The 26,495-nt window shown below is 40.0% G+C and overlaps 1 protein-coding gene across 2 annotated transcripts in view; it reads right to left on the bottom strand.

Moving 5' to 3' along the window:
- The window catches only part of LOC146507440 (protein crumbs homolog 1-like), a 39,880-nt gene extending 14,353 nt beyond the window's left edge, over positions 1–25,527 (bottom strand). For both annotated transcript variants that reach the window (XR_014877232.1, XM_085180550.1), the window contains exons 1-7: positions 25,192–25,527; positions 13,774–14,469; positions 11,625–11,820; positions 7,939–8,078; positions 6,193–6,378; positions 5,979–6,092; positions 1,352–2,287 (exon numbers count right to left, since the gene is read on the bottom strand). Coding sequence is in view for 1 of the 2 variants with exons in the window: in XM_085180550.1 (XP_085036676.1) it covers positions 1,352–2,287; positions 5,979–6,092; positions 6,193–6,378; positions 7,939–8,078; positions 11,625–11,820; positions 13,774–14,469; positions 25,192–25,261 (2,338 nt within the window). In the remaining variant the exon portion in view is untranslated. The remainder of the gene's footprint in view (positions 1–1,351; positions 2,288–5,978; positions 6,093–6,192; positions 6,379–7,938; positions 8,079–11,624; positions 11,821–13,773; positions 14,470–25,191) is intronic.
- Positions 25,528–26,495: the final 968 nt, after the last annotated feature.

The following is a 26,495-nucleotide window of genomic DNA, read 5'->3' as shown; positions in this document are numbered from 1 at the left end:
CAAAAAAGTAATCCCGTTACTTTACTGATTACTCATTTTCAAAGTAATTAATTACTTAGTTACTTAGTTACTTTTTAAAAACACGATTTACACCCTGAATAGGTGATAAAGTGATAGATCTTTCAGCCCAATTCTACTTTTTCTGCATAATCATCATACAAAATGTAATCAAATGGAAAAGTCTCTTTTTAAAACTTGTTTTATTAGTTTTAATCTTTTAACTTTATGCATCGAGCAAACATTTAATTATCTGCAACATTCACTGACTGGAAGAAATTAGTTTAACATTTAAACCTATTTTCTGCACATTCCAGCACATAAAATAAAATATTTTGTGTGTTTACACTCAGTCTTTCAAATAGATGCAAGTAAAACACAGCAGAAAATAAATAAAGTCAAAGACTAGCGGTCCTGTTGCTCTATTTTCACCTGTAAAGCAGGAGTGGGGTAGGCGGAGGTTTACCCTGGTGCAGGTGTGCAGCGGTCAGTGGAAGAATCCGCGAGTTTCTCTGAGTTTCCCATTACGTCGTAGCTACTCGGTGCTTGCTCGGAAGTTTAGGGGTTTTTTCGCTGTAAAAAGAAGTTTTCTTCCCACGCACAACGGACACTAATGTTTTTGTCACTTTTTATGGAATCAAACTCAAAGTAAGGTCAGTACTTCCACGCTTTAAACGCTGCACGCTCATACTCTCTCTGCACTCGATATATGATCCATTGTTGATCTGCACACAGCTGTTGTCACGAACGTCGCACTCGCTTACGTCACTGTCATGAGACATTCTCGCAAAAAAATCATGGTTTTAGTAACGCAGTAACGCAGCGTTCCTACGGGAAAGTAACGGTAATCTAATTACCGTTTTTGCAATAGTAATCCCTTACTTTACTCGTTACTTGAAAAAAGTAATCTGATTACAGTAACGCATTACAAGTAACGCGTTACTGCCCATCTCTGAATATAACCCTGGAGTCACTTTTCAGTGCTTCTGGTTTGACTGGAACATCTGCTTCTTATAACACATGTCTGTTGACACAGATGCAGCATTAAAGCTGTTACTTGTAACCTCTTAACATCCACTACATCAAACCATGTTTACAGATAATGTTGTGTTACGGTTGCATTTTAAGAAGATGTAACATTTGAATCAAGTCTCTTTTTGTGACCTCGCAGTTCGTAGTTCTACCCAACAGGTAAAATTTCCAAATAAAGGGAGAGCTGTGACTCTAACCATAACTAGGACACCTGGGATTTTGTGTGTTGAGTTACTAAACCTAAGAAGTTCTTCCCTGTTCTGTTCATTTGTCCAGAAAACCATTTTTCCAGTCAAAGCAGAGGTGAGATGTTTCCTCCTACCTTTTTCACAGTTTTCTCCATAGTACGGTCGATGGCACTGACAGCTGGCACCGACCCACATATCCACACACTGTCCACGCTGCATGCACGGGTCATCACCACACCAGTCTGGTTTGGTGCATCCCAGTTCCAAGCCCGAATTCTCCTCCCTGATGAGATCTTGAGGCAGCAGCAGCTTATAGTCAACTTGAAAGTCTTCCATGCAGCCAATGAATGCCTTTCCACTGGACAAGTTGCCCACATATTTCTGTGGTGCCCCTCCTATATACAGCTGTTGGAAGGAGCTGGACTGGAGGAAGATCAGATGGTTTCGACCCTCATTCTTTACTTGGCATCCTTCCTCACAGCCGGGTCCTTTTACAGCCACGACCAATCTCTCATCCATGGTCACGGTTACCGTGTGCCATTCCCCATCATTGACTGGGCCTGGGTAATTGGCCCACAGTAGCTTCCCTGATTTCACCTTTGCTTGGAGGGAGCCTTTGACAAGCTCGAGAGAGACAAAGTTCTCCACGGTGCCCCGGTAGTAGAGCACCATGTCAGGAAGAGTACTCCTGAATCGAAGCTGCACGTGTAGAACATTTGGCTTCGTCTTGTTCTTGAAAACAGGCAACTGCATGTGGACGTAACCCTCTGAGTTGAAGGAGAAGGTGGTGGAGGTATTGCAGTGAGCTCCCGTCCAGCCAGCAGGACACACACAGGTGTAGCCGTGTTCACCGTTCTTGATCAAAACAGGGACGCAGCCCGCCCCGTGCTGGCACTGGTGCTGCCGGCAGCCGACCAGCCTGACGTCGCAGTCTCGCCCCCCCCAGGGCTCGTGGACGGGCTCCAGCACAGGGCAGAGACACCTGTAGGAATTGGCAGCATCTTCGCAGGTGGCGCCGTTCTTGCAAGGATTACTGTCACACTCGTTGATGTCGACCTCACAGTGTACACCTGCACGAGGAAACACTGACATTTAGTCGCCATGCTAAAAATACATTCACATGGATCAAGTTTTCACTACAACATCTCTTAGATATCAAGTCAGTGAAGCACACGTGTAGATGAAGACGAGGGATGAGCTTTCTGCGATTAACAGATGAGGAAATGACCTGAGGAAATAGCTGTTAATTTCACAATTAGACAACAAGCATCTTCAGTCTCCCTAACACAATTAACTTAGTGTCTGTCTTGTTGACTGCACCAACTGAACCTTTAAATATTGCATTTGTTAGCTGTGTATGACACACCCTCTGTGCGCCTCGTCAAACTCTCAGCAGCAGCAGTCAGCTTGCATTAACCTCGTCCTCTGAAACACTAAACCCGAGGTGTCCTAAAGCTGCTCCTTCAGGCTGCCAATGCGCCACTCTCATAAAAACCTTGCAACTCTATGCAAATCTCTTCTATGCAATCAAAGAGTGCTGCATCATACCTGTTACCCACCAGGCCCCACAGCAGCAGCACAGCAGCAGCACCAACCTCTTTTCTTCCATGACCCACTGAGGCAATGGACAACACACAGCTCACACTGGACGAGTGAAGTGACATAACCGAGTCCCCTCTCTCTCTAACATAACCCAGAGGTGCCTCCTCTTCTCTACTCTGTACCAGGCAGACAGGCAGGAGTGATTACACCAGCCCTGCCCACCTTTTCTTCTGCCTTTTTTCTCCCTCCTCCATCAGTCTGTGAATTCCTCCCTCCCTCCCTTCTTCCTCCTCCTCCTCCTTCCTCACTCACACCCTATACTCCTACTCCTATCTGCAGCTCAGTCCTATCAAAGCGATTAGCTCCCAGCCTCCAGCTGGCTCCTGTCAGTGTATGACAACAGGAATGCTGTGCTGCAGTCCCCTCCTTGCTCCAGGAGCTGGTTTCTAGTTACTCACCAGTGCCAAGTACTTCCTGGAAAGAGCCAGCAGGAGGTGCTGCATGTTCAGTGTTTGAGGTGTGTGGGCCAGGTTTGAAAAGCACTGGACTATATAATAATATATACAATATACATCTATATTTCATTTAGTTTAGACCCTCTGCTCTTGTATGAATTAAATCCACAGCAATGAACTGCACGTGCTTCTTACTGAAAGCTTAACCCTTTAAGACCTACCATAGAACCAAGTCCGCCAGAGCTTATATTATATGTTTACATGCTGTGGAGCCATTTTTGGGAGCATTTCAAGTTGCTATACATCAATACAACTATTATAGCCCACATTTTAATAATATGTCTGCATTAAGTGCATAGTAATTACATAAATTGCAAAAAAGTGCAATAAACTACAAAAAAATTGAAAATCGTTTTTGTTTTTTTAACATATATTTCTAGTTAGAGAAATTTAAGAGGCTTATCCCTCAAAACTGTAAATACAAAAAAGTTGCACAAACTAGTTTCCCACCACAGGACATTTATTTTGAGTGTCTTCATAGTTTTATTTTTGAAATACACCAATTTTTATATACTGCAGGAAAAACAAAAATAAATATTATAATGCAAATTTGCAAAAAAGCAGCATATGCATCAAAATAAACTATTTCCAGCAGTGCAATATGAGTCCTAAGCATCCCAGAAACCACACAGAAAGTCATAAAGTCAAACATAACTTTTAAAAACACCAGTATAGGCTCATGAGGCCCTGATGGTAAAAAACTACATTTCTGCAAAATGACGTCACTTCCTGTTTCGGGCAGATCATGGCGGACATGCGAAAGTTCGTGCTGACGTCTAATCCAATGTAGGAAGTGTTACAAACAGCTGATCGGATCTGCAAAGTGTGTTTCTGGAATATTATGTTTTTGTTGCTGCAGTTGTTTATGCAGTTTTTGCAAATATGTGGAAGGAAACTGTGACCGAGGACAAGCTGATGGCATAAGATGTAAGTACAACTCCTCCGGTTTCATATGCAAAAAAAATTATTGCGCTAGCTTAAGTGGTTGCAGAGCTACCGGGATTTAAAAATAGTTACGCAAAACAGAGCGTGCTGCTCTGACCGGCTTTAAAGGGTTAATGAAGAGCTGATCGAATAATCACCCGCTGCAGTCACTATAGTTTTGAACACTGCACCAGTAAAAACAGGAGCGGTGGTCAAATTAATGAAATATGTAAAAATTATTTTATTTGTAAATTTTTGTCATGTAACAGATATTTGATTTTTACGTTTCTAAGCTTTTTAAATCTATAAAAATGTCTCTATGCCAACATTTTCTCCTATAATTGCTAAAGATTTGGGAAAAAATGATTCATCAGTTAGTCTTGCACCTCTTAACTTGCAACAAAGAACATATGCATACAGCACTTTCCTACCTGCACTCAAAGAGCTTTATACATGTCCTATTCATCCATGTAAGTGCTTTCTAGCCAACATTCACACTCCAACGAACACATCAGGAGCAACTTGGAGTTCAGTATCTTGCCCAAGGAGATCCAATTAGTAGACGCCCTGCTCTACCTTCTGAACCACAGCCAGCCAGGATACTGTCTGAGATACCAGGGGCTTTGACAATAGCAGTACTTGACATGCTGGGAACAAGGATGGACCATTATTTCAGCCACAGTCATTTTCAACCACTACGAAAATAAGACGTCCTTCAACAGATGATCTAGCATCCCAGTTCGAAATTCACAGAAGAACCAAAAGAACATTAAGTGTTGCAAGAAGCATGAAAACCCGGCACACCAAGGAAACGAGTGCTCACAGTCAAAGTATACGCACATGTTTGATATAATCTTCAGATCCTACAAAATAAGAGCTTCCTTGTGCATCATTGTGCTGTTCTAAGTACACCTGCTCCCTGGATATAGTGCCGGATGGAAGACACGTGACATATGTATCATTTGGATAAGGTCCTTGTTTATTGTCTTTTATTCATTGGACTTTAATTAGGCTACTAAGCAGCTTTGCTGTAATCCCCCCTCCCTCCTGACAAGTTTCTTAGAAGACCCACATTTAACGCCTGACATATGGCACCTTCTATTGGCTCTGTTGTTCTCAGCTATGCTTCTCTATATCATGTGCGCTCTCATCCACTCCTTTCCTCTACTGTCATAACTTTGTTAGCAAATACGCTCTGATTTTCTTGATCAGAGCCTTCGGCTGAGATCAGCACTTCCAGGTCAGATTTCTGGGTTTCCAGATTAGTGATGGCATTTGTTTGGCATAGCGGATTCTTAGGTAATCCATCTACACTGACTCCTAATGAAAATGTTCAATTTGAACTGTTTAGTCGCCAGGCCCTGCGACAGACTGGCGACCTGTCCAGGGTGTACCCCGCCTCTCGCCCTATGACAGCTGGGATAGGCTCCAGCGACCCTGAAAAGGATAAGCGGAAGCGAATGGATGGATGGATGGATAGTTCAAATTTCTATTGTCACACAAACGAGGACCTTGAGGTAAAAAAAACAGAAATATTTAAAAGGAAATAAAGAGTTTTTTAAAGAGATACTGTCGTTTCTGCTCCAGCTGACAGTGATGTTTTAGTGCAGGCAAGGCTCAGCACACACTTCACCACTGTGACACCAGATATCACTGATTCTATATCATCTGTCCTGGTAGATTATATGACAGCCTCTACTTTGTGACACTGAAGGAAGAGAGCAGAAAACACAACTTGTTAGGGGGTAAAACTAAATAGCTGATAAGAGGCGTCTCCTACCTGTGAAGCCATCTGCACAGACACACTGATAAGAGTTGACGAGGTCCTGGCAGCTTCCTCCACGCTGACACGGAGCAGACTCGCACTCGTCCACATTAACAGAGCAGTCGTCTCCTGCGAGAGGATTATATCAGTGATATTTATATCCACGTCACCTTCGCATCAACGAGGCACATGCAGAGGAGCTCAAGTGGTTTTTGTAAGTCTGGTTTACCAACGAATCCTGGCAGACAGTGACAGATGAAGCCGGCGGCCACATCATAACTGAAGTCAGCAGTGCTGAGTTCAGGGAGCTTTCTGTAGTTCACGACATCTGAGCGCTGGAAACACTTTCCACCATTGTGACAGGGATGCTGCTCACACTCATCTATATCCAGCTGGCAGTTGTCTCCCTCGTAACCTGGTTGCACATAAACACAAATACATTATATACTTATTATTTTAATAATATTCAGTCTGTTGACATACTTACATGGTCATGAGAACATTATGCTATATTGTCTTAGTCCTACAATAACTACAAAATAAGAAATATTCAAATATTAAATATATTAAAAATACTTTCTGAGGAGGATCAAATGTAACCAAAATAAACATTTTACTAAAATATTCAAGTCCCCCAAGACTTTTTCTGTTTCTTTAGTTACTACCCAGAACTGTTTCTTTCTTTAGCAGGACATTGTTTCCACTTTAACTTCCTTCCATTAGATATAATATTGTTTCTGAGCAATCAAACAGAACACGGCGCCAGCATGTCAGTGTTTTAAGTGAGCAACGCAAAGTTAGAAATAATCTCTGAACTTGTTGTTCAGAAGCTGATGTGATGCGTCCAACACAACAGCATTAAAAAGCATGTTTACTGCAAACTGCAATACGCTAACATCTGAATATACAGAATCCACTCAGGATGATCTGCTCACCTGTGATTAACAGCATTTACAAATGTTAGTAGGGGTTAAACTAGATGTGGCACATTTTGTCATGTTGGGCTTGTTAACTGCTAAAATTGAGATAATACAGACTCAAAGCAGCAAACATGACTGCACATTCATGTTTTATTAGGTGGCTCAGTAGGAACAAAAGACATGTATTTAATATATTTTAATTTAAGTGTTTAAAACAAACAAACATCTGTTAGGAAATCTACGCTTGTTCAAAGTGAAAGTTTTTTTAAGCTGCATTATTGTTACAGAGAAGACCCACTTATTTCTGTGCTTTCAAAATGTATTGAAATGAAAATAACTTCAAATTACTGAACCCCTTATTCTAACCTAAGACAACACAAAATGTAAGATTAATAATCTCTGTGATCCAAAAGTCTGCTGTAAACACTCAGTTCTCTTTGTATGACGTCAAAGAAAAGGGATCTTCCTAACATGGTCAGGCACACAGCTGTGGCTGTGAAGAAAAGCCCTATCAGCCTGCTAATAGGAAGAAAATTGGCTAAAATAGATCAAGAAAAGCTAAAAAAAAAAAAAAAAGGAATATTTTTGAAGTGGGCATCATGCAAAACTACTGTAGGATACTCCAAGAATCGAAACATGGAGGTTGAAATGAGTATAGTAGGTCTGTTTTAATGTTTTAACTGAAAAATAAAGGAGGATATGAGCAAAAAAAAAAAAAAAATTCATGTGATTTTTAAAAGGCTTTAAATTAGTGTAAATAATCAGACTCAGGGACACCTGCTGAACAAGTACAGCTTTTCTCATCTTCAGCCTGCGTCTGCATCTTGGTTCGTCCTCCTACGTTAAAGAATGTCTCTGCTTTTGAATGGTGGCTCTGCTCTTTGTGCCCTCAGACTCAAGAGTCCTTAACTCCTTTGTTCAGTGTGATTTATGCATGAGAAACCCTGCAGCTTCTCTTTTTTTCACTTTTTAGCATTTTTGGTGAGTAGTTATATAACACAAGCCCTAAACCATGGTGAGAGGTGGTTTAGACTTAAAGTTGAACCACAGCGTACCTGGCCAACACAGGCACTTGTACTGATTGGTCCCCTCCAAACACGTGGCTCCGTTCTGGCAGGGGTCAGAAGCACATTCAGGAATATCCTCTTCACAGTAGTCGCCTACAAAGCCTGTCCCCTCACAGTCACAGACATAGCTAGAAGAGACAAGATAGGCAGTCTTAGACTGATTGAGCAGGTCTATCATGCTACACATTAGATTACTGTTGCACTGTTGTAGCTGCTTGAGATAGAGTGCATTTTAACCTCCGAGGACCTGCTGACTGTGTGTGGACATCACATTTTGGGGTGTTTAGACCAAAATACATTTTGGTCTACAAGAGCAATCTGATATCCACTTACAAGGACGTTACACTGCCAGTGTTCGATCCAAGTTTAAAACCAATGTCCTCAAATGTGGATCTGATTTTTCTCAGAAACAAAAACCAGGTTAAAAAAATGTTGTAATTCTTTGTTTTTACATTCATCAGGTTCCAATCAACCCAAAAAACAAAGAGAAATTAAAAATGCTGCCATGGAAGAGTTCGGGTCTGAGGAGGTTAAGATGAAAACTTCCCACTGGGCTGCAAGTATCTTGTTATCTCCGCTTGACCTCAACATGGCAAACAAAACAATGTGTAATTTATAATAATTATATTTGAATAATACTACAAATGCAGATCAAAGAGTTTTAGTATCAAAACCACCGACTTGATTTCTTATAAATCTTTTTTCAGCTGTAAGAAAATTCTTTTTTTATTACACTGACAAAATAATAGTTGCAGCTGTAAACCCTCATAAAATAATAAACATGTCCCTGTGATGCTAAATGCAACTTAAGTACAGGCCAGTAAAGCAGCATCTCATCAAAAAATCTATTAATTTAAATAATGATTTTTCTACGATTTTGTTTCTAAATGATGTTTACTCATTTGATTATAATGTGAAACTGCTACATCCTTTATCTTCTTCACTCGATGCTGTTAAACTACATTTTACTGTCCCAGTCATCACAGCACCTACGGCTGTGTGATGACTGTGACAGACAGTAAGAGGATTAATTCCTGTCCTTGATCAACTTTAATGTCTGCCGTGCAGACACAACACAGACTGACACAGTGGCCTTACCAAGCACCTGTATGTTGGTGTACACTAGTCTCTTCCTAACACCAATTATCTTCTGTTTTTCAGTCACCTGACTGTTAAATATTCTGTTCGTTACCTTTATCCTGCTAAATTATCAGGTTTGATTACGAGTTGTGTTGTTGCACTGATGAATTCCTTCTATTTGATGTACTAATACTTATATGTACTACATGATTGTACTACACATGTTTTTATCTTCAGACACAGGTGATGCAATCATGATGAAATCACAGCTGTGCCATTCAACAGTACAAAATGCTGTCAGTTTGAAAAACAACGTATAATTATTTCACCACAGTAAATATCACTACAACAGTTTGATTTGCTAAAGTTTTACTTCGGTTTTTATCTTTTGATGCTTTGAATCTGTTTTATTTCCTTCTTCAAACAGCTCATTTGCACAGTAAACTATGAGGGTTACATTTTTTACATGTAGAACAATTAGGCATGTCAGGGACACCCCCCACCCCCGACTCTAATCATTCAATTAGGGCTACGTCCACACGTACCCGGGTATTTTTGAAAACACAGATTTTTCTATGCGTTCGTCCACACGTAAACGGCGTTTTCGGTCGGTTTTAAAAACTCCGGCCAGGGTGGATATTTTTGAAAACTCAGTTTTTGGTGTGGACGAGAAAAATGGAGAAAACGCAGAAAACGCAGCGTCAAAGATGTGTGCATTTTTGACGTCACACTGTGCGCCACGTTATTGTTTCAGTGAAATGAATTTCTACAATACTGTTACTGTTAATTGTCTCTGCAGTGTTTAAATGCTTACATATACACACACAGTTACTGTCCCTCCACACATACGACTCGGTTCTTAGTGATGTGCGGATCGATCCTGAAATATCGATTCCTCCGATACCAATCATTTATGTTCTAGAATCGATTCTCACATTAAAATATCGATATTTTAGTAATTTAGAGTAAATTTGTAGTTTATAATTAACAGGAACACAGTGGAAAGAAACTATAACATTCAGATTGTCTACATTCAAAGGAACTACTTCCTCTACCGCCTTTCATAGTCATTTGCAAAATAGGCTGTCTCGCAGCCCCTTGGCGTGCGCACTCACAACAATGGCTGAGCGTAAATGGAGTCATGTGTGAACCTATTTTACCTCCACAAAAACTGAAACGTGGTTTGCGATACATGTGGCAAAAACGTTAGGTGTTGTGGCCACACTAGGGAGACATTCAAAAAGGCTGTTGGGGGGATAAATACATTTTACAGTGTTTATTTATCGGATAAAATACGTTAAATGTCCGGAAACAGCGGGGGTGTCCAAATTCAGAGGCTGCTTCCACCTGAGGACCCGGCCTTCGCGGTCTAAAGAAAGCTGGGTAGTACGTCACGAGCTCCCTCGGTGGAGTGAAACTGCCGTCTGCTCCTTGCTATCTAAAATATAACCGGGCGCTGACATAAACTCTTCTGTTTAATCATCTTCTGTTTGACGTTTATTCAGCTGTGTGAAAACCCTGAGGAACCCTCCCGATGGATTAATAAAGTTACTTTAATCTCAGCCAAACAGATTTACTCAGGAACAAATAAAACACTGAAAAAGCCAAACAATAACATTTTTAAGTTATCTAAGTGACTTATATATCATGTTTAACCCGAGTAGCGAAAGACCGCGGGGGTTTGAAGACGATGTGTCGGTCGGCTCAGATATTTGAAGTTTACGCAGCTACATTCTCACCTGAAAATATGTTAAGTTTTTTTGCGACCCAGAAAGAGAAATAAGAGTAATATTAAAACTAAGCAGCTGCCGTCATTGTTGGAAACAAGTAATCTGATGCCCTGTAATCATTATGATGCTATAATTTGAGATACAATAAATAAAATAAGTTTTTGTGCAAAGTATCGGTATCAGATCAGTATCGTCGATACCACCTTGAATATTACTTGGTATTGGATCGGAAAGGAAATCAGTGGTATCGCACATCACTATCGGTTCTGCTTCTATGCCCCAGCTTTGTTTACTTTTTCCCGCCGAGGCTTCTAGACTTCTGATTGGCCAACATTTCTGCACGGTTAGGAATATAGCGCCACCTGTTGCTTTGGCATGTTCCTAGCAGCGTTTTCCTTCATTTCTGCCTTTACGTGTGGACGGGATTATTTTTTAAAACGAAAACGGAAAATCTCTGTTTTCAAAAATACCCGTGTACGTGTGGACGTAGCCCTAGTATGGAGATATGGTTCAAGTTTAAGTTTAGGGAAACAGCCCCATATGGAAAATATATTTATAAATCTTATAAAGTTTGTATCTGTCTTGTGTGAAACTTACAAGAGTGAAAACAGATAAATGATCCCTTGAAAAATTATATAAATGAAACGTGTATGTTTTGGATATTTAATAAAACAATATATTAAAGTAATGAGATAGTGGCCACTTTCATGAGTGACTCATATCAGCCTTACATGATTCACTATATGAAGAAGGCCACATCTGATGCAAGTCTTTTATAAGTTTTTTTTTTTTTTCTATTTCTTTTCCATATGGGGCACATTAATGACATCCAGGGTATATTCAGTATATTGAAAGAAATACTACCTGTTCACACCATCTATGCATGTTCCTGTATTTCGACAGGGCCAGCTGGCACATTCATCAATGTCGACTTCGCAGTCTTGCCCCTGGAACCCAGCCACGCACTCACACGAGTACATGGCAACGTGATCTCGGCAGGTGGCGCCATTTTGACAGGGATGAACCTCGCACTCATCGATCTCCACCTCACAGTTAATCCCTGCAGAGGACACAGATGGCAGAAGGCCAGCGCATGAGATTTGGTGATGCATTGTCATACATGTCCACAATGATCACGTTTCACGTTTGAAACCACTAATCAGATGTAGGATTAGCAGGTTGAGGACAGACAGCTATCTCGGGGTTACTCACTGGAATTATTTTGCAGAGTTTCAAGAGATCATCTTTAGCTGCCACTGTCATGTGGTACAAACTACATTAAACTAAACAATGCCTGCTACCTGATTCAGCCAAACACACTGTGTCACACTGTGATACACACAATGAGATGTCTTGTTCTCTTTCCATCATATTCCAAAATATACCCTCCCGATTAAGCTCTTTTTAGCTCTGCAGTCTCAAGACTGCAGCTGCCTCGTATTTCTACCAGCCCAGCATCCTTTTGTAGGTTATTGAGGAATGTTTACACATGACTTACCAATTTTAAATATAGCTTATTTTTGTTGAGCGATAAGCTTGGAGCAAATCCTGCTGGAATAAATCAATAATCTGAAATCTGCAACTTGTTCTCATTCCCAACCTTTTATGTTCAGTTACATTTCAACATATCAGGAACTCATTTAGTGCAATTTTCTGACATACAGGCAGTGCTCCATCGTGCTATTTTGCCAGTGGTAGGAGGTGTAACTGCATGACTTTCAAAAAGAAGACCAGACTTTGGGTCCCATCTGACACAATGATTAAACAGTAGCTGGTCTATGTTACACCTACACGTTTGCTGGGAGTGACAAAAGTTATTTAAAGAGGTATGATTGTAATAAGACAAGAGTTACAGCTGGCACAGAAATATATATAACTTTACAGACTATACACTGCTACTGTTAACCCTTTAAGACCTACCATAGAACCAAGTCCGCCAGAGCTTATATTATGTGTTTACATGCTGTGGAGCCATTTTTGGGAGCATTTCAAGTTGCTATACATCAATACAACCATTACAGCCTAAATTTTAATAATATGTCTGCATTAAGTGCATAGTAATTACATAAATTGCAAAAAAGTGCAATAAACTACAAAAAAATTGAAAATCGTTTTTGCTTTTTTTAACATATATTTCTAGTTAGAGAAATTTAAGAGGCTTATCCCTCAAAACTGTAAATACAAAAAAGTTGCACAAAATAGTTTCCCACCACAGGAAATTTATTTTGAGTGTCTTCATAGTTTTATTTTTGAAATACACCAATTTTTATACACTGCAGGAAAAACGAAAATAAATATTATAATGCAAATTTGCAAAAAAGCAGCATATGCATCAAAATAAACTATTTCCAGCAGTGCAATATGAGTCCTAAGCATCCCAGAAACCACACAGAAAGTCATAAAGTCAAACATAACTTTTAAAAACACCAGTATAGGCTCATGAGGCCCTGATGGTAAAAAACTACATTTCCGCAAAATGACGTCACTTCCGGTTTCGGGCAGGTCATGACGGACATGCGATAGTTCGCGCTGATGAACGTAGGAAGTGTTATGAACAGCTGATCGGATCTGCAAAGTGTGTTTCTGGAATATTATGTTTTTGTTGCTGCAAGTGCTTTTTGTGCAGTTTTTGCAAAACTATATGTGGAAGGAAACTGTGACCGAGGACAAGCTGATGGCATAAGATGTAAGTACAACTCCTCCGGTTTCATATGCAAAAAAAATTATTGGGCTAGCTCACGTGGTTGCAGAGCTACCGGGATTTAAAAACAGTTATGCAAAATGGAGCGTGTCCGCTCCGACCGGCTTTAAAGGGTTAAATGAGCCGATATAAGTGTAATTACATTTTATTGGACTTATTTGGGAAAGTATTATAAACCTAGAACAGCCAGTTAAAGCTGTAAATTTTAAATATGTTCATATGAAGCTCGGTACCTTAGACTTCCTGGACTATGCTTCTCCTTTCAAAAGCTCTGCCTGTTGTAAACCCGACCTGCTTCAAATACCTGCTCACCTTTATAGCCTGGAGCACAGTCACACCTGTAGTGATCCACCTCATCCCAACACGTGCCATTATTCTGACAGGGTCGGGAGGCACACTCGTTGATGTCCAAATCACAGCGGGAGCCTTGAAATCCTGGCACGCAGAAGCACTGGTATGCATTCACTCCATCTTTACAGATGGCTCCATTCTGGCAGGGCTCCGACTGGCACTCGTCTACGTTCTCCTCACAGTTTGTCCCCTGGTATCCTGCAGCACACTGGCACAGGTGCCCGGTGTCGGGGATGTCCGTACAGGTGCCACCATTCTGGCATGTTTCCTCTAAACATTTGGTCACATTATCCTGGCAGTGCTCACCACCAAAACCAATCGGACAGTGGCACGAATAGCCGTTGACTCCATCGACACAGTAGGACTTATTACCCTGGCAGGGGTTACTCTGACATTCATCAACACCCTGGGTGCAATTGAGCCCTGCGAAACCATCCGGGCAGAGGCAGGTGTACTTGCCAGTTCCAGGTTTGCTTGTGCAATTGCTGCAAGTTGCATCGATGCAGGCATCATACAGGTCCTCACAGGTTTTACCTGTATACCGCACTGGTTCTTTGGGGCAAAGGCACACGTAGTCGCCAAAGTGGTCGAGACAAGAGCCGCCGTTGTTGCAAGGAAACGATAAGCACGCATCTTCTGCTGCTGTGCACAGCAGGCCTGGAAATGAAAGACAAACTTCCTGTTAAGAACACATGAAATCATATTTCTTTACTGTCACTTTGTGATAGAGGTTTCTGCACTAACTCAGCTCTTAGAAGGGCTGTTTAGTCCAATTTGCAAACATATAAAGTCTCTGTTAGCGTTGCACGTCATGGCGTTAGTGTTTGTCCCAGCTCATCACTTAAACCCAAACTGCAACATTTACCATCCTCAGTAGTTTTAGTAACTAAACCAAAGTGAGAAAAACGAAGCCAAGCCATGAGTGAAGCAGCTCGTTTCACAGTGTTGTGATTTATTGAGGCCCCTGTTATATTAACACAGTCTTTAAAGCACGTATTATAAACACGAGTCAACATAATGGATGTCCACAGTCAGTGTTGGGAAGGTTACTTTTAAATGTATTCCACTACAGATTACAGATTACATGCCCCAAAATGTATTCTGTAACGTATTCCGTTACGTTACTCAATGAGAGTAACGTATTCTGAATACTTTGGATTACTTAATATATTATCATGCTGTTTACAACTACATGAATGTACTATTGCTGTGATTTATTACTGTTACTGAAGGTCCGCGGCTCCGGGCTGGTAGCCGAAAACTAGCTTTACTTTGTTGTCTGGGTCAACTTTGCTAGCAGAGACAGAGAGAGGCATTGAAAGGCTGCTCCAACAGAACTTATTGTTTCGGAGGAAAACACGAACACGGTGTACAGTCGAGTCTTAATAGCTTACTTACAACTGGGCTTGTCAGGCTCTCTTCTTGGCTGCAGTGGTTATTATTATATTTACATGCTTCCAGCTCCCGTTTCTGCTCGATGACAGCTCGTACTTTTCCTTTTTCTCCCTCCCTCGCTCACAGACACATAACGTGTATGGCAGTCCATTCTCCCTGCAGCACGGACTACACTGCCCATGATGCTACATTCTTTAGAGCTATACCTGTAGCATTCTGCCTGTTAGCTTAGCACAACAACAACAACAACAGGCGCTCTCTCACCCAGGAAACACGCAGAGAGAGAGCGTCACCCTGTAACCATGGCAACCGTAACGCCGCCGCCTGGAACAACAGAACGTAGCTGTCAAACAAAACCCAAACAGTCCTGACCCGCCACAATATGAAACAGGGAAGTACCGCCGTGTAATCCATTTATTTCAACAAAGTAACTGTATTCTAAATACCACCTTTTTAAACGGTAACTGTAACGGAATACAGTTACTCATATTTTGTATTTTAAATACGTAACGGCGGTACATGTATTCCGTTACTCCCCAACACTGCACACAGTGCACAGTATTTAGCAACCACTTTGAAACTTTACAAAAACTATATTGTTCACATATATTTCTAACAATTAGTAAAAATTAATCGTAGTTTATTTATGTATTTTTTTGTGTGTAATTTCATTTATTTGAATTTATCTGATAAAACTATAGATAATTATGATAAATCTCACATGGATCATTTACTGGAGCATGGACATGTTTGTCAGGTTTCTACATTTGCCGTAGGTGCAGCTGCAGGAAGGATTCACCTTTGAGGTGCGAATGAGACTGGGAGATGTCGCCCCGTCTCCAAATGTATCGTCTGTACCCCGTCTCCTTCTCTCACCCCAACCAATCACAGCAGATGGCCCCGCCCCTCCCTGAGCCTGGTTCTGCCGGAGGTTTCTTCCTGTTAAAAGGGAGTTTTTCCTTCCCACTGTCACCAAAGTGCTGCTCATAGGGGGTCATATGATTGTTGGGTTTTTCTCTGTATCTATGAAGCGCCTTGAGGCGACTTTAGTTGTGATTTGGCGCTATATAAATAAAATTAAATTGAATTGAATTGAATGTATGAAGCATCCTGCAGAGACGTTTAACCTCAGCCTGTATACGCAATGACAAGAACAAATGTGGGCACTGCAACAAAATACCCGAGAATTCATTTTATATGTTGAACCTTGCATTATAATCGGCTCGTCCAAAGTTTCGGTCTAGCTGTAAAATGACTCTTTATCAGCCCTAAAGCAGAAGAAACACCTGTATGTCAAGAAAGCCCACTGTGACACCTTCCTCTCCTTCCTCTCCTAACAAAGTGTTGGATTTTCACTACTGACATCTACACTCACAAATTTATGGATTTACTGTAAGACGTTTTGAATAAAATCACCCCAATAAAAAGGCAGACACTGTGTCCCACTGCTAACAACCTCCCAGTAACAATCTGTTTATATCTTCCCTGCAACACCTACAGTCCTCATTTTCCACTGTATCCACTTTAACACCCCCACTTCCTCTCACATGCATTTGCTATCACCTTCTTTATCTGCTCTTACTTCCTCCTCACATGAGTGTCTCACATCTCCTTTCTGCTTTCCATACCTGAGAAGTGCTACATTGTTTGTTTCCTCTGTTTTAATTTCATAGTTGATGATAAGCCCCAGCATGCTCACTTATGACCAATAATCACACTTATGATGACGGGAAACAGGAGGAAAGAGAAGGAGACTGAAGATTAATGGCTGTAGTGAAGGAGTAGACCGAATGCAATGCTGAGGTTAAAAGGAGGCCGATAATCCAACGTGGAGACTCTTAAAAAACAAAGAATAGTAGTCTTCATATTTGAGTGTCTAAAGTGGGCCCTGATATAATTACATCTTTTAAAAAAATGTCAATCTAAGAAAAGAATAAAACTTAAATATCTGAAAGTTACAAAATATTTATATATTTCTTATTAGAGGTGGGAATCACCATACATCCCACGATACGATATCATCACAATACTTAACGCACGATACGATATTGTTGCAATTTTTAAAAATATTTTGCGATATTCAGATTCTGTACATAAAGGTAAACTTTATCAATATTCATTTTATCTAATATCAAAGTCTCACACTCAGTCTTTCTCTCATTTCAGTTTGATTGTTGACAAACTGAACAGTTTGTATTACAGTCTAGTCCAACTTAACTGAATCAACCATCTGGTACAATTATAGCTATTCTGAACTATGCAGTTTATGAAAACTATGCAGCCCCTTCAGCAACTGAAGAATTTGAAAGTAAATGAAAACAAAATAGAATTTTACATTAAATAAAAAAGTTTTAAACTTAATTAAAATAAAACATGTCTTAAATTAAAATAAGTAAACTGTCATGTTTATTGCTGCCAAAAACAAGTGAAACACATTTGGACAGTGAAGGAATGTCAGGATTCTTGCTCAGAAAAAGGATCAACATGCTCTGAAGTCAGAGCACAAAAACCTTTTTGTAACAAAGTATCGATTTCTGCTGTCCCTGTATCCATACATTATTAGCAAACAAAATATCACCATGCTACACAGTATCCATTTTTCCCCCACCCCTATTTCTTATACTGTTTACAGGGCAGCAAAGTGGTGAGCACTATAGTCCCTCACAGCAAGAGGGTTCAAATCTGCCATCCGGCTGAAGCCTGTCTGTGTCTGCATGAGTCCTCTCTGGGTGCTCTGGCTTCACCCCACAGTCCAAAGACATATTTGTCAGGAAAACACTTGAGCTGGACTGTTTACTGTTCAGTGTTCATTATAAGCAGCAATGTGCACTACTAGCCAACTAGATCAGTTAAATGTTTGTGCGCTCTTTAGCAACACAAATGCCTGGTTAAAGGAGATAAAACTAGTTAATTGTTGGTCCTAAGCACAGTATGTAGGCTGTATGAATAATGCAAAGCACAACACATTTCAGCAGCACCTAAGACATAATTTACTTATTGACAAATGCAATTAAGGAAATCTGATAAAGGAAATCCACCACATCCAATAAGTGTCTATAATATAATATATTTGTCTAGCAGAGAATCTTCTACTATAGATTATTAGTAGTATTGTCATTCTTATTATTACAGGTGTTACAGAACAAATGATCTGATTTGTCTACAACTATATTTACCAGTATGATAGTCTGTAAAGTAAGCAAAGTTTATTTATTAAGTGCTTTTCATAGACAGGTAGTCACAAAGCGCTGCACACAGAGATTAAAATAAACAGTACAATAAATAGCAAAATGCACAATATACACAATATAGAGTTTAAATGTAAATTAAAATATAAAAATGTAAAAAGCATTGGTCAACAGAAAGCTTGTTTAAACAGTAAAGTTTTTAACTGTTTTTTAAAGGATTCCACAGAGTCAACCAAACGTAGCTGTAGAGGTAGACTGTTCCACAGCCTTGGTGCCACAGACTGAAAGGCTCCGCCCCCTTTCGTCTTCAGACGTGTTCTGGGAGCAACCGGCAAACTCTGAGTCTGTGAGCGGAGACGGCGAGCAGTAGTGTATTTTGTGAGAAGCTTGGATAAATAATCTGGGGCCATTTAGTGCTCTGTACGTTAAAACAATAATTTTAAAACAAATTAATACACAGAGGTCCTGAGGAGCCACCACAGCAGCTATTAAACTACAGATGCTTTAATATTTCATCTCTAATTCTGATTAGTCAGACAGCCTCCTGTTTAATGTGGACAGGAGGCTGTCTGTGAAGTAGATCTAATCGATTACAACTGATAATGGCTGCAACTGTGATGCAAAATGCATTATGAAAATTACAGTACTAAATTTGAATATGAAAGTGTGATATGTATTTGATAAAACATGGACTATATTGGTTTTGTTGTGTCATGATGAGCTGTGTGGCAGGCTAGGTTAGGACGCACAACTCTGAGATGGAAAACTTGACTGAAAGCAGCAGCTTCACTGCTGAAAAACAAGCTAAAAGTAAAATACATGAAGTAAACAAAAGGTGAGCTAGAACTACAACCATACATTGGTGTACGGCCAGACCAGAACCGACAGCTAATTATGAGATCGTGACAACAAACAGAGGGAGACTGAAACACACAGGCAGGATAAGGATGACGGACGAACCACAGGAGGAGAAGAGCAAGAAACTAAACGATGTAGCAAGAACACCAACCGTACAATAAAAACATAAACCACTCAGATGATCTAATCTAATCCTTTTAAACCCAATTAAACAGTCCAAAACCTGAAGATTAAAAACTAACATAAGCATAAAAACTAACTGAACAAAACCAAGAAGTATTAACAAAAACTCAAAATGAACACTGGGTCAGCAGATCCAGGACCATGACAGAAATGCAGCGAGTCTCTCTTGCATCAACATTTTTCGACCTTTCTTTTTTTAACCTCCCTCCTTCTCACCCCTCCAACCTGCCGCCCCAGACTATGGAAAGCTGAACTCCATCAGAACTTTAACCTGCACTGCCTCTAATCAGCACTGTAGAAGTGGGCAAACAGGGACAACTGCTGTCCTCACTCCTTCATCCAAACTCAACCCCTCACACATTCCAGGGAGATGATAACAGCTCCTCCCACACACAGCCCATCAGCCCCCGTGCCGTTACAGAACACATCATAGATCACTGCACAGGCTCGATCCCTGACACTGACTGGTACCAGCCTCTCCATCCAACAATAACACTAAGCAGAGCCGTGGACTGTTAGCAGGTAGAGTGATGTCAAACTGCCGACGCTCTCCAGAGACCTCAGCGTGTCTCTTTAGGGAGTCTTCACTTTAACATAGACCATGACCATTCGCTCTGATGAGAAGAAGGACATTGACTCAGTGTAATCTCTTTTTTTAAATCCCTCTTTTGGATAATAGTCAGGTTTTCATTTGATTTGTATTTGCAGATTTCCTAACACTGAACCTAATCCATACTTTAACTCTGAGCTCTAAAACTTTGGGCAATGAGCTCAAAAATTACTTTTTTACTAGTAAAATACAAAATAATAATAGTGTGTGTCAGTCACAATGTCTCTACTTTGTTGTTAAGACTTTGTAGAACCATTATTATATTTTTATATCAGAGAATCAGGGAATAGGGGTACATAGACCTTAACAGCCTAATACTCTGGTTGTTGCACACTTTGTTCCACAGGTAAGTCACTTTGTTTTGTTTCTAATTATAGGAATTCATAGAAGACCTCCTCCTGTTCACCTGGAGGTTTTGTAAGGCAGCGGGCTCCAACCTTTTTTGCGCCACGGAGCGGTTTATGCCCGACAATATTTTCATGGACCGGCCTTTTAAAATAAAACTAGTACTGGTACCGAAAAAAAGAAGATTTATTCATAACACACGTGAAAAGACCCAGGAAAACCGAGTAAACGATCAAAACGATAACAAAATAACCCTGAAAACCGATAAAAACCCTGAAAACTATACATTTCACACCTGAGCCTCAACTCTCGCGGCCCGGTACCAAACGACTCACGGACCGGTACCGGTCCGAGGCCCGGGGGTTGGGGACCGCTGCTGTAAGGCACAAGTAGAATTTGAGCAAAGCAGGTACATGTTCAACACAAGAGGTCCAACGAGGGACTCCACATGTTGGCTTTTCTCAAATTCATCGTTATCAAGTGACATGAAGTAGTGTCTATCATGTAAACATGACCTGAACCATCTTTTCCGCTCGATCCAGCAGTATCATATTATCATAAAACAGAAGATTATGTCTCATCACTATGCTGTGGTATGAACAAATCCAGCCTGAACGACATGAAAAAGGATGTTTTGCATTATAAAGCATGTAGTTGTTGCCTGAAATAGAGAGTTATTAATTACCTGAAGCAAGTCTGGGGCTATTCTAAATGTGCATAATTCAAGATAACCTTAAAGACAGAAACTTCAGTTCGAGTGTGATGTACTGTGAGCAGTCAGTAACGTTCATGTACAGGCATAGTTTAGCCATTAGATGTAATATGTTGTAGCTCTGCTCTGCCTGTGTGTTGTTTCAGACATATACAGCAGGGTAATACTTACGTCATCATCTGTTCAAATATTATAAAGAAAACAAAAAGCATCCTGATGTCTCAAATGCTAATTAGAATAGATTTTTCCAACTTTGCCCCACATAACAAAAAGTTGTCAAAAGAAGCTGAAAATGTGCAGAAAAAGTAAAAGAAATCTTTTTTTCTGCAACAGTCCTGGAAAGAGGATCTGATTTAAGAACCTTATTTCTATGAGGCACTAGTGCCATCCAGTGCACCAACATGCCCACTATCACAGTGGGGAAAAAATGTAACAGTCAAGACGTTTGACCACAACCGATTCACAGCCAAAGAGATACCAATACATTTAGTTTAAAACAAAAACAATGGTAGGTGCTTTTTATTTTATCGTTTTATCTACTTTTTGGATGTCTTTTAGACAAACGCTCAATTTGTCAACAGGAACTGGTGAATTGTTTCAATTAGCTTGAACCATCTGCAAAGGAATGGTTTGTTTAAAATAAACTGCCGGACGTTTCTTCCTGTCAAAAAGGCATTTTTCCTTCCTATTGTCACCAAGTGCCTGCTCCGAGCGCTTTATGTGATTGTTGGGGATTTCTCTGTATTACTGCATTATTGGTCTTGAGGTGACTGCTGCAATTTGGTGATATATGAATAAAATTCAGTTTAATTACATTGAATCGAACAGAAATCCAGCTTCAAAAATCAACTTTTTTCACCCAAAGTTGGATGAATATAACTAATAATGATATTATTAGTAATAATAATGATAATAATTAAATAAATTTTACAATTTAATATAATAATATAAAATAATTTAATATAAAAATTACATTAAATAAATAAATGATAATAATAATGATATAATCCCACCACTATTAATGATAAGATGAAGAAAAAGATGAAGAGGGGGAGATTTAAATAATAATACCAAGAATAGTACTAGTACAAACATATAAAAAAGGGAACAGATAAATAAAGTTATGCATTATTATAAAATAGAGAGAATAATAAGGGGAAATTGGGAAATCCTGGAGCTAAGAAACTGTATCCGTAACAACCTTGGACACGAGGGTTGGTTCTGGATGATCCTCATTAAGAGTAGCCATGGTGATTTTGAGTGCATCACCCAAATAAATGTTATTATTGTTTTCTGTTCATTCACACACATATCTTCCCATTTAACAAGAGCAGCTGGTTAACACAGTGGATACTTCCCCAGGTGGAAACAACCCCCACACCCTAACGAGGACGTTTATTGGAGGAGTGGACTTAATGGTCTAGTGGGTAGCTGGAGAATAAATATTAGTGACTTGGCTTTCCTCCTCACAACACCTGCTCCTGGGGATGTCCAGAGTGATGATGGTCAACCAGTAATCAAGGAGAGAGTTGGTAATGTTAGAAATTTAGTTTATAGTTTTAACCGAATGAAATGTTGGCATTAAAAACATATTTCTGGAGTTATTTCACTAACTTACTAAAAACAGCAAAACTAAGTGATCAAATATGTCTCACAAATAGGTGACTACACATTTGTCCACAGATGGCTGCATTACAAAGGAAGTAGATAGAGGTGTGTTTCTAGAAAATCAAATTCACTCTTTCAGATGTAAAAGGCAGTCGACAAGTGTTTACCCTGAGTCACGGCAACAGCACCACAGAGTCAACAGAGAGTACTGCTGCAGGGCGGAGGAAACAGCAGCACTGTGAATCATAGATAAAGGGAAGCCCCTGGCTAACGCACCAGTTGAGCTCAGAGGAATTTTATTGAATCACCACAAGAGACCGGGCTCCGCTTTGGGCTCCTAATGCCCCACAGCAGGTGGCTGCTTTACTTTATACACAAAAAGCACAAATCTTCTCTGACTCTAGTCACAGACATACATTCTTTTGTCTCCTCCGTGAGTTACTGTAGAGGCCATTTCACTTTAAACTCACTATTTGTGTCTCGTCTGGAGGGAAATTTGTTTCTTCGTATAAGCTACACCAACTCCAATTATTTTCTGGGGAGTCAATTTGTCAGCTTGCTGCTCACAGACATTTAAAAAGTATAATACAAGGCTTCTATAAACATCTTAGCCCCCATGTTTTTCATATTGTTAGTCACCAGTTTTCTATCCGCATTTCACAAATTCTTTTGGAATTAGACACAGCTCGTGTCCTATAGACGGGAACGGCTCTGACAAATGCACTTGTCTCCATTGTGTTCATCATCTGCAGAAGACAGCACTCACGAGACCGATGGATGAGTTTCAGGACATGTTGCTTTTGTATTTTTCCATTTCCTAAAAATACCAAATTTGTTTTAAAGATAACAGTAAATATATTTGTGAACAAACTCTTTTTGAGAGGTTTTCAAATGTGCTCATTTTTAAAAACTTCTACTTTCATGTGAACTCTTCCAGTGTTACAGTCTCTGTCCTCGTGTTCGTCTCTTCGCCGTCGCCCTGTCTCCTCTGTCTGTTGCCTTCTTCTTTAAAACTTGCTGCGTGCCAGACCTCTTGCCATGCTCCTTAATACCCATCACCCCCTCCATTCAAAGCCGAGACAAAAAAGCTGTGCAGCAGTGCAGCCGGACGCTCAGCTCGTTACCATGGTGATCTTTAACAATGCCACCCACAGCCAATCCATGCCGCCGTTCTACCACCGTTTAAATGAGCTTCAGACATTTCACACAAATAAAGGTTGCGGGAAAAATAGGTCAATAGGGTTTCATAAGGTTTTGGACCCCCCCACCCCCTCTCCCCACCCCCAGTACACACCCAGACACACCCTGCACACATTTAGGAGCCATAAGGAGCACACATACTTAAACCCTGTTATATCTCTTGGTTGTATGTATGGACTCAGGAGGTTGAAGCATATACTCATTCGAGTTAATCTTGTGCTCTCATGAGCACAGTGTGATATAAGTAAAGAAATTATTTTGCTAAACCTCCAATTAAAAGATATATTTCTCACTTGTAGTTTTTAGCACACAAAAAAACACTAAAGAAAAAAACTAAAGAAACTTTGTAACTTGGTGCCATTTCCATGTTCATTAAGTTCATTTGATCTTTTTCATAGTAACACGTCCCTCCAATAAAAAGATGGATTCAAATCACAATAGCAAAATATGTCACATCCCCTTGTTATACAATATGTAGTATATCTGTAATATCCTTCACCTTTAAATGAAAAACTTACCAAACTACTTTCACACTGTGTCCTGTTAGTTTCAGTTTTTATACATAAACACTGCAGCATAAGTCTAGTGTTATTGTTCTGCTTTGTCCACATATTAAATGTGAGATATTACCTTTCAAATTAAGTCTCATACACCAATCTTTGCACAGCAATGTTTGCTGTTCAAAGGACTTTCCATTTAAATGTTGTAAATGTTCAAAAGTTTTATAATAAAATGGCCCCAACCCTAATCTTGGGGGGGTTGGGGTAGAGTTTGGGTGATGTATGTGAGCACATAAACAAACACTTTAGACACGCAAAAAACTTCACCCGTGGATGAACTTAATATGTCTAAAGGTTCTTACTCGGACATGTAAGAGTGCAAAGTTATTTTAATAACAGGAAACAATATGTAGAGCTCCACAATTATAGATCACAACATTTGGATAGAACAGGATTCAATACTACACCTTAAATGTAAATCATATTTGTGATTCATCAGACAACTTTTTGTTGATGATAGCACAATTTTCCATCTTTATGTCCTGTTCGGTCAGCAGTGGTCTGCATGTGTATTTACTTAAGCATTGACGCGAATATGTGCATGTGTATGTCTGCACAGAGCCATCGTGCTGTTGTGAAATATCTTATTAACTATTTGTTGTCGGAAAAAGGCAGCTTTCTAAGATTTTCTTCTTCGTGCTACACTTTGGTTCGCTTTGATGTAACTGTGGAGGTTATTGTGATTTTATACATTCAAGACGAAAACAATCAGAAACTCACCCAGTTTGAACATCATCATGGTGATAAGCAGCGTCCTCTGGTATCTGGACCAAACCTTTCCAAACTCCATGGTAGAGCAGGCTGCTACTGTCAGTCTCGTGCGATGCTGTCAGTCCACAGGTTCTCCATTCAGCACGATACGCGCTCCAGCTGCTCCAAAGTTAGCTGCTCGGAGCAGGCGCCTCCATGCTGGACCGCTAAGTGTGTGTGTGCGTGTGTGTGTTTGAGAGTTTGTGTGTGAGCGTCGCAGGGTCGAAGTTGGAGTAAGCAGAGCGTAATCACCCCAGCAGAGAGTGAAGAGTGGAAAACGTGGAGTGGAGTCATGGATCAGACTGAACGGGTTACTTAACTCCCTGCTCGCTGTCTGTGGACAGCTATCGATGCTAAAACGTGCACTTTAAACAAGACAGTCTAAACACAGACTTGTTTTATGCTGCAAATAATAATAATTATGCTTTTTAAAATAGCATAAAAATTATTTTTCCATCAGTTGATTGGTTGATATATCGTTTCTGTTCCATTAAAATTTCAACTTGAAGAACGTGGTGAGAATAATTGCAGAACTGGTATTTTGGGGTTGAATAGGACAAACCAAAAATGAACAAAGACTTTTATGAGGTAAATGCAAAGTCTAAACGCAAAGTCCAGAAATTAATATAGTTCAGAAAAGTATAAGAATCAAGAAGAATATTCAATTCAATTCAATTTTATTTGTACAGCGTCAAATCACAACAATAGTTGCTTCAAGGCGTTTTATATTGTCAGGTAGACCACCACGATCATATGACCCCCTATGAACAAGCACTTTGGTGACAGTGGGAAGGAAAAACTCTCTTTTAACAGGAAGAAACCTCCGACAGAACCAGGCCGATTGGGGAGAGAGCAGGAAGACAGGATAAAGACATGCTGTGGAAGAGAGACAGATTAATAACAAGTATGATTCAATACAGAGAGGTCTATTAACACATAGTGAGTAAAGAAGAAAGACTCAGTGCATCATGGGATTCCCCCAGCAGCTGAAACCTACTGCAGCATAACTAAGGGAGGATTCAGGGTCACCTGACGCAGCTCTAACTATATGCTTTATCAAAATGGAAAGTTTGAAAGTAGAGATAATGTCATCATAATATCAAAAGATGTCTGGAGAAAAGACAAAAGAAAAACTGGATTATAAATACACTGAGGACGATGGGGACTGATCAGCAGGTGAAAACAATTAGCAGGGCTCTCACATTAAAATCTAATAAATTAACACTGATTTTAGCCTCATTATTTTTACTCAGTTATATATAGCATTTGTATTC

This window comes from Neolamprologus multifasciatus, chromosome 12 (assembly GCF_963576455.1).
Source record: "Neolamprologus multifasciatus chromosome 12, fNeoMul1.2, whole genome shotgun sequence".
Classification (NCBI taxonomy): domain Eukaryota; kingdom Metazoa; phylum Chordata; class Actinopteri; order Cichliformes; family Cichlidae; genus Neolamprologus; species Neolamprologus multifasciatus.
Note: the sequence above shows the minus strand (reverse complement) of the source record. Positions and strands in the feature narration are given on the sequence as shown.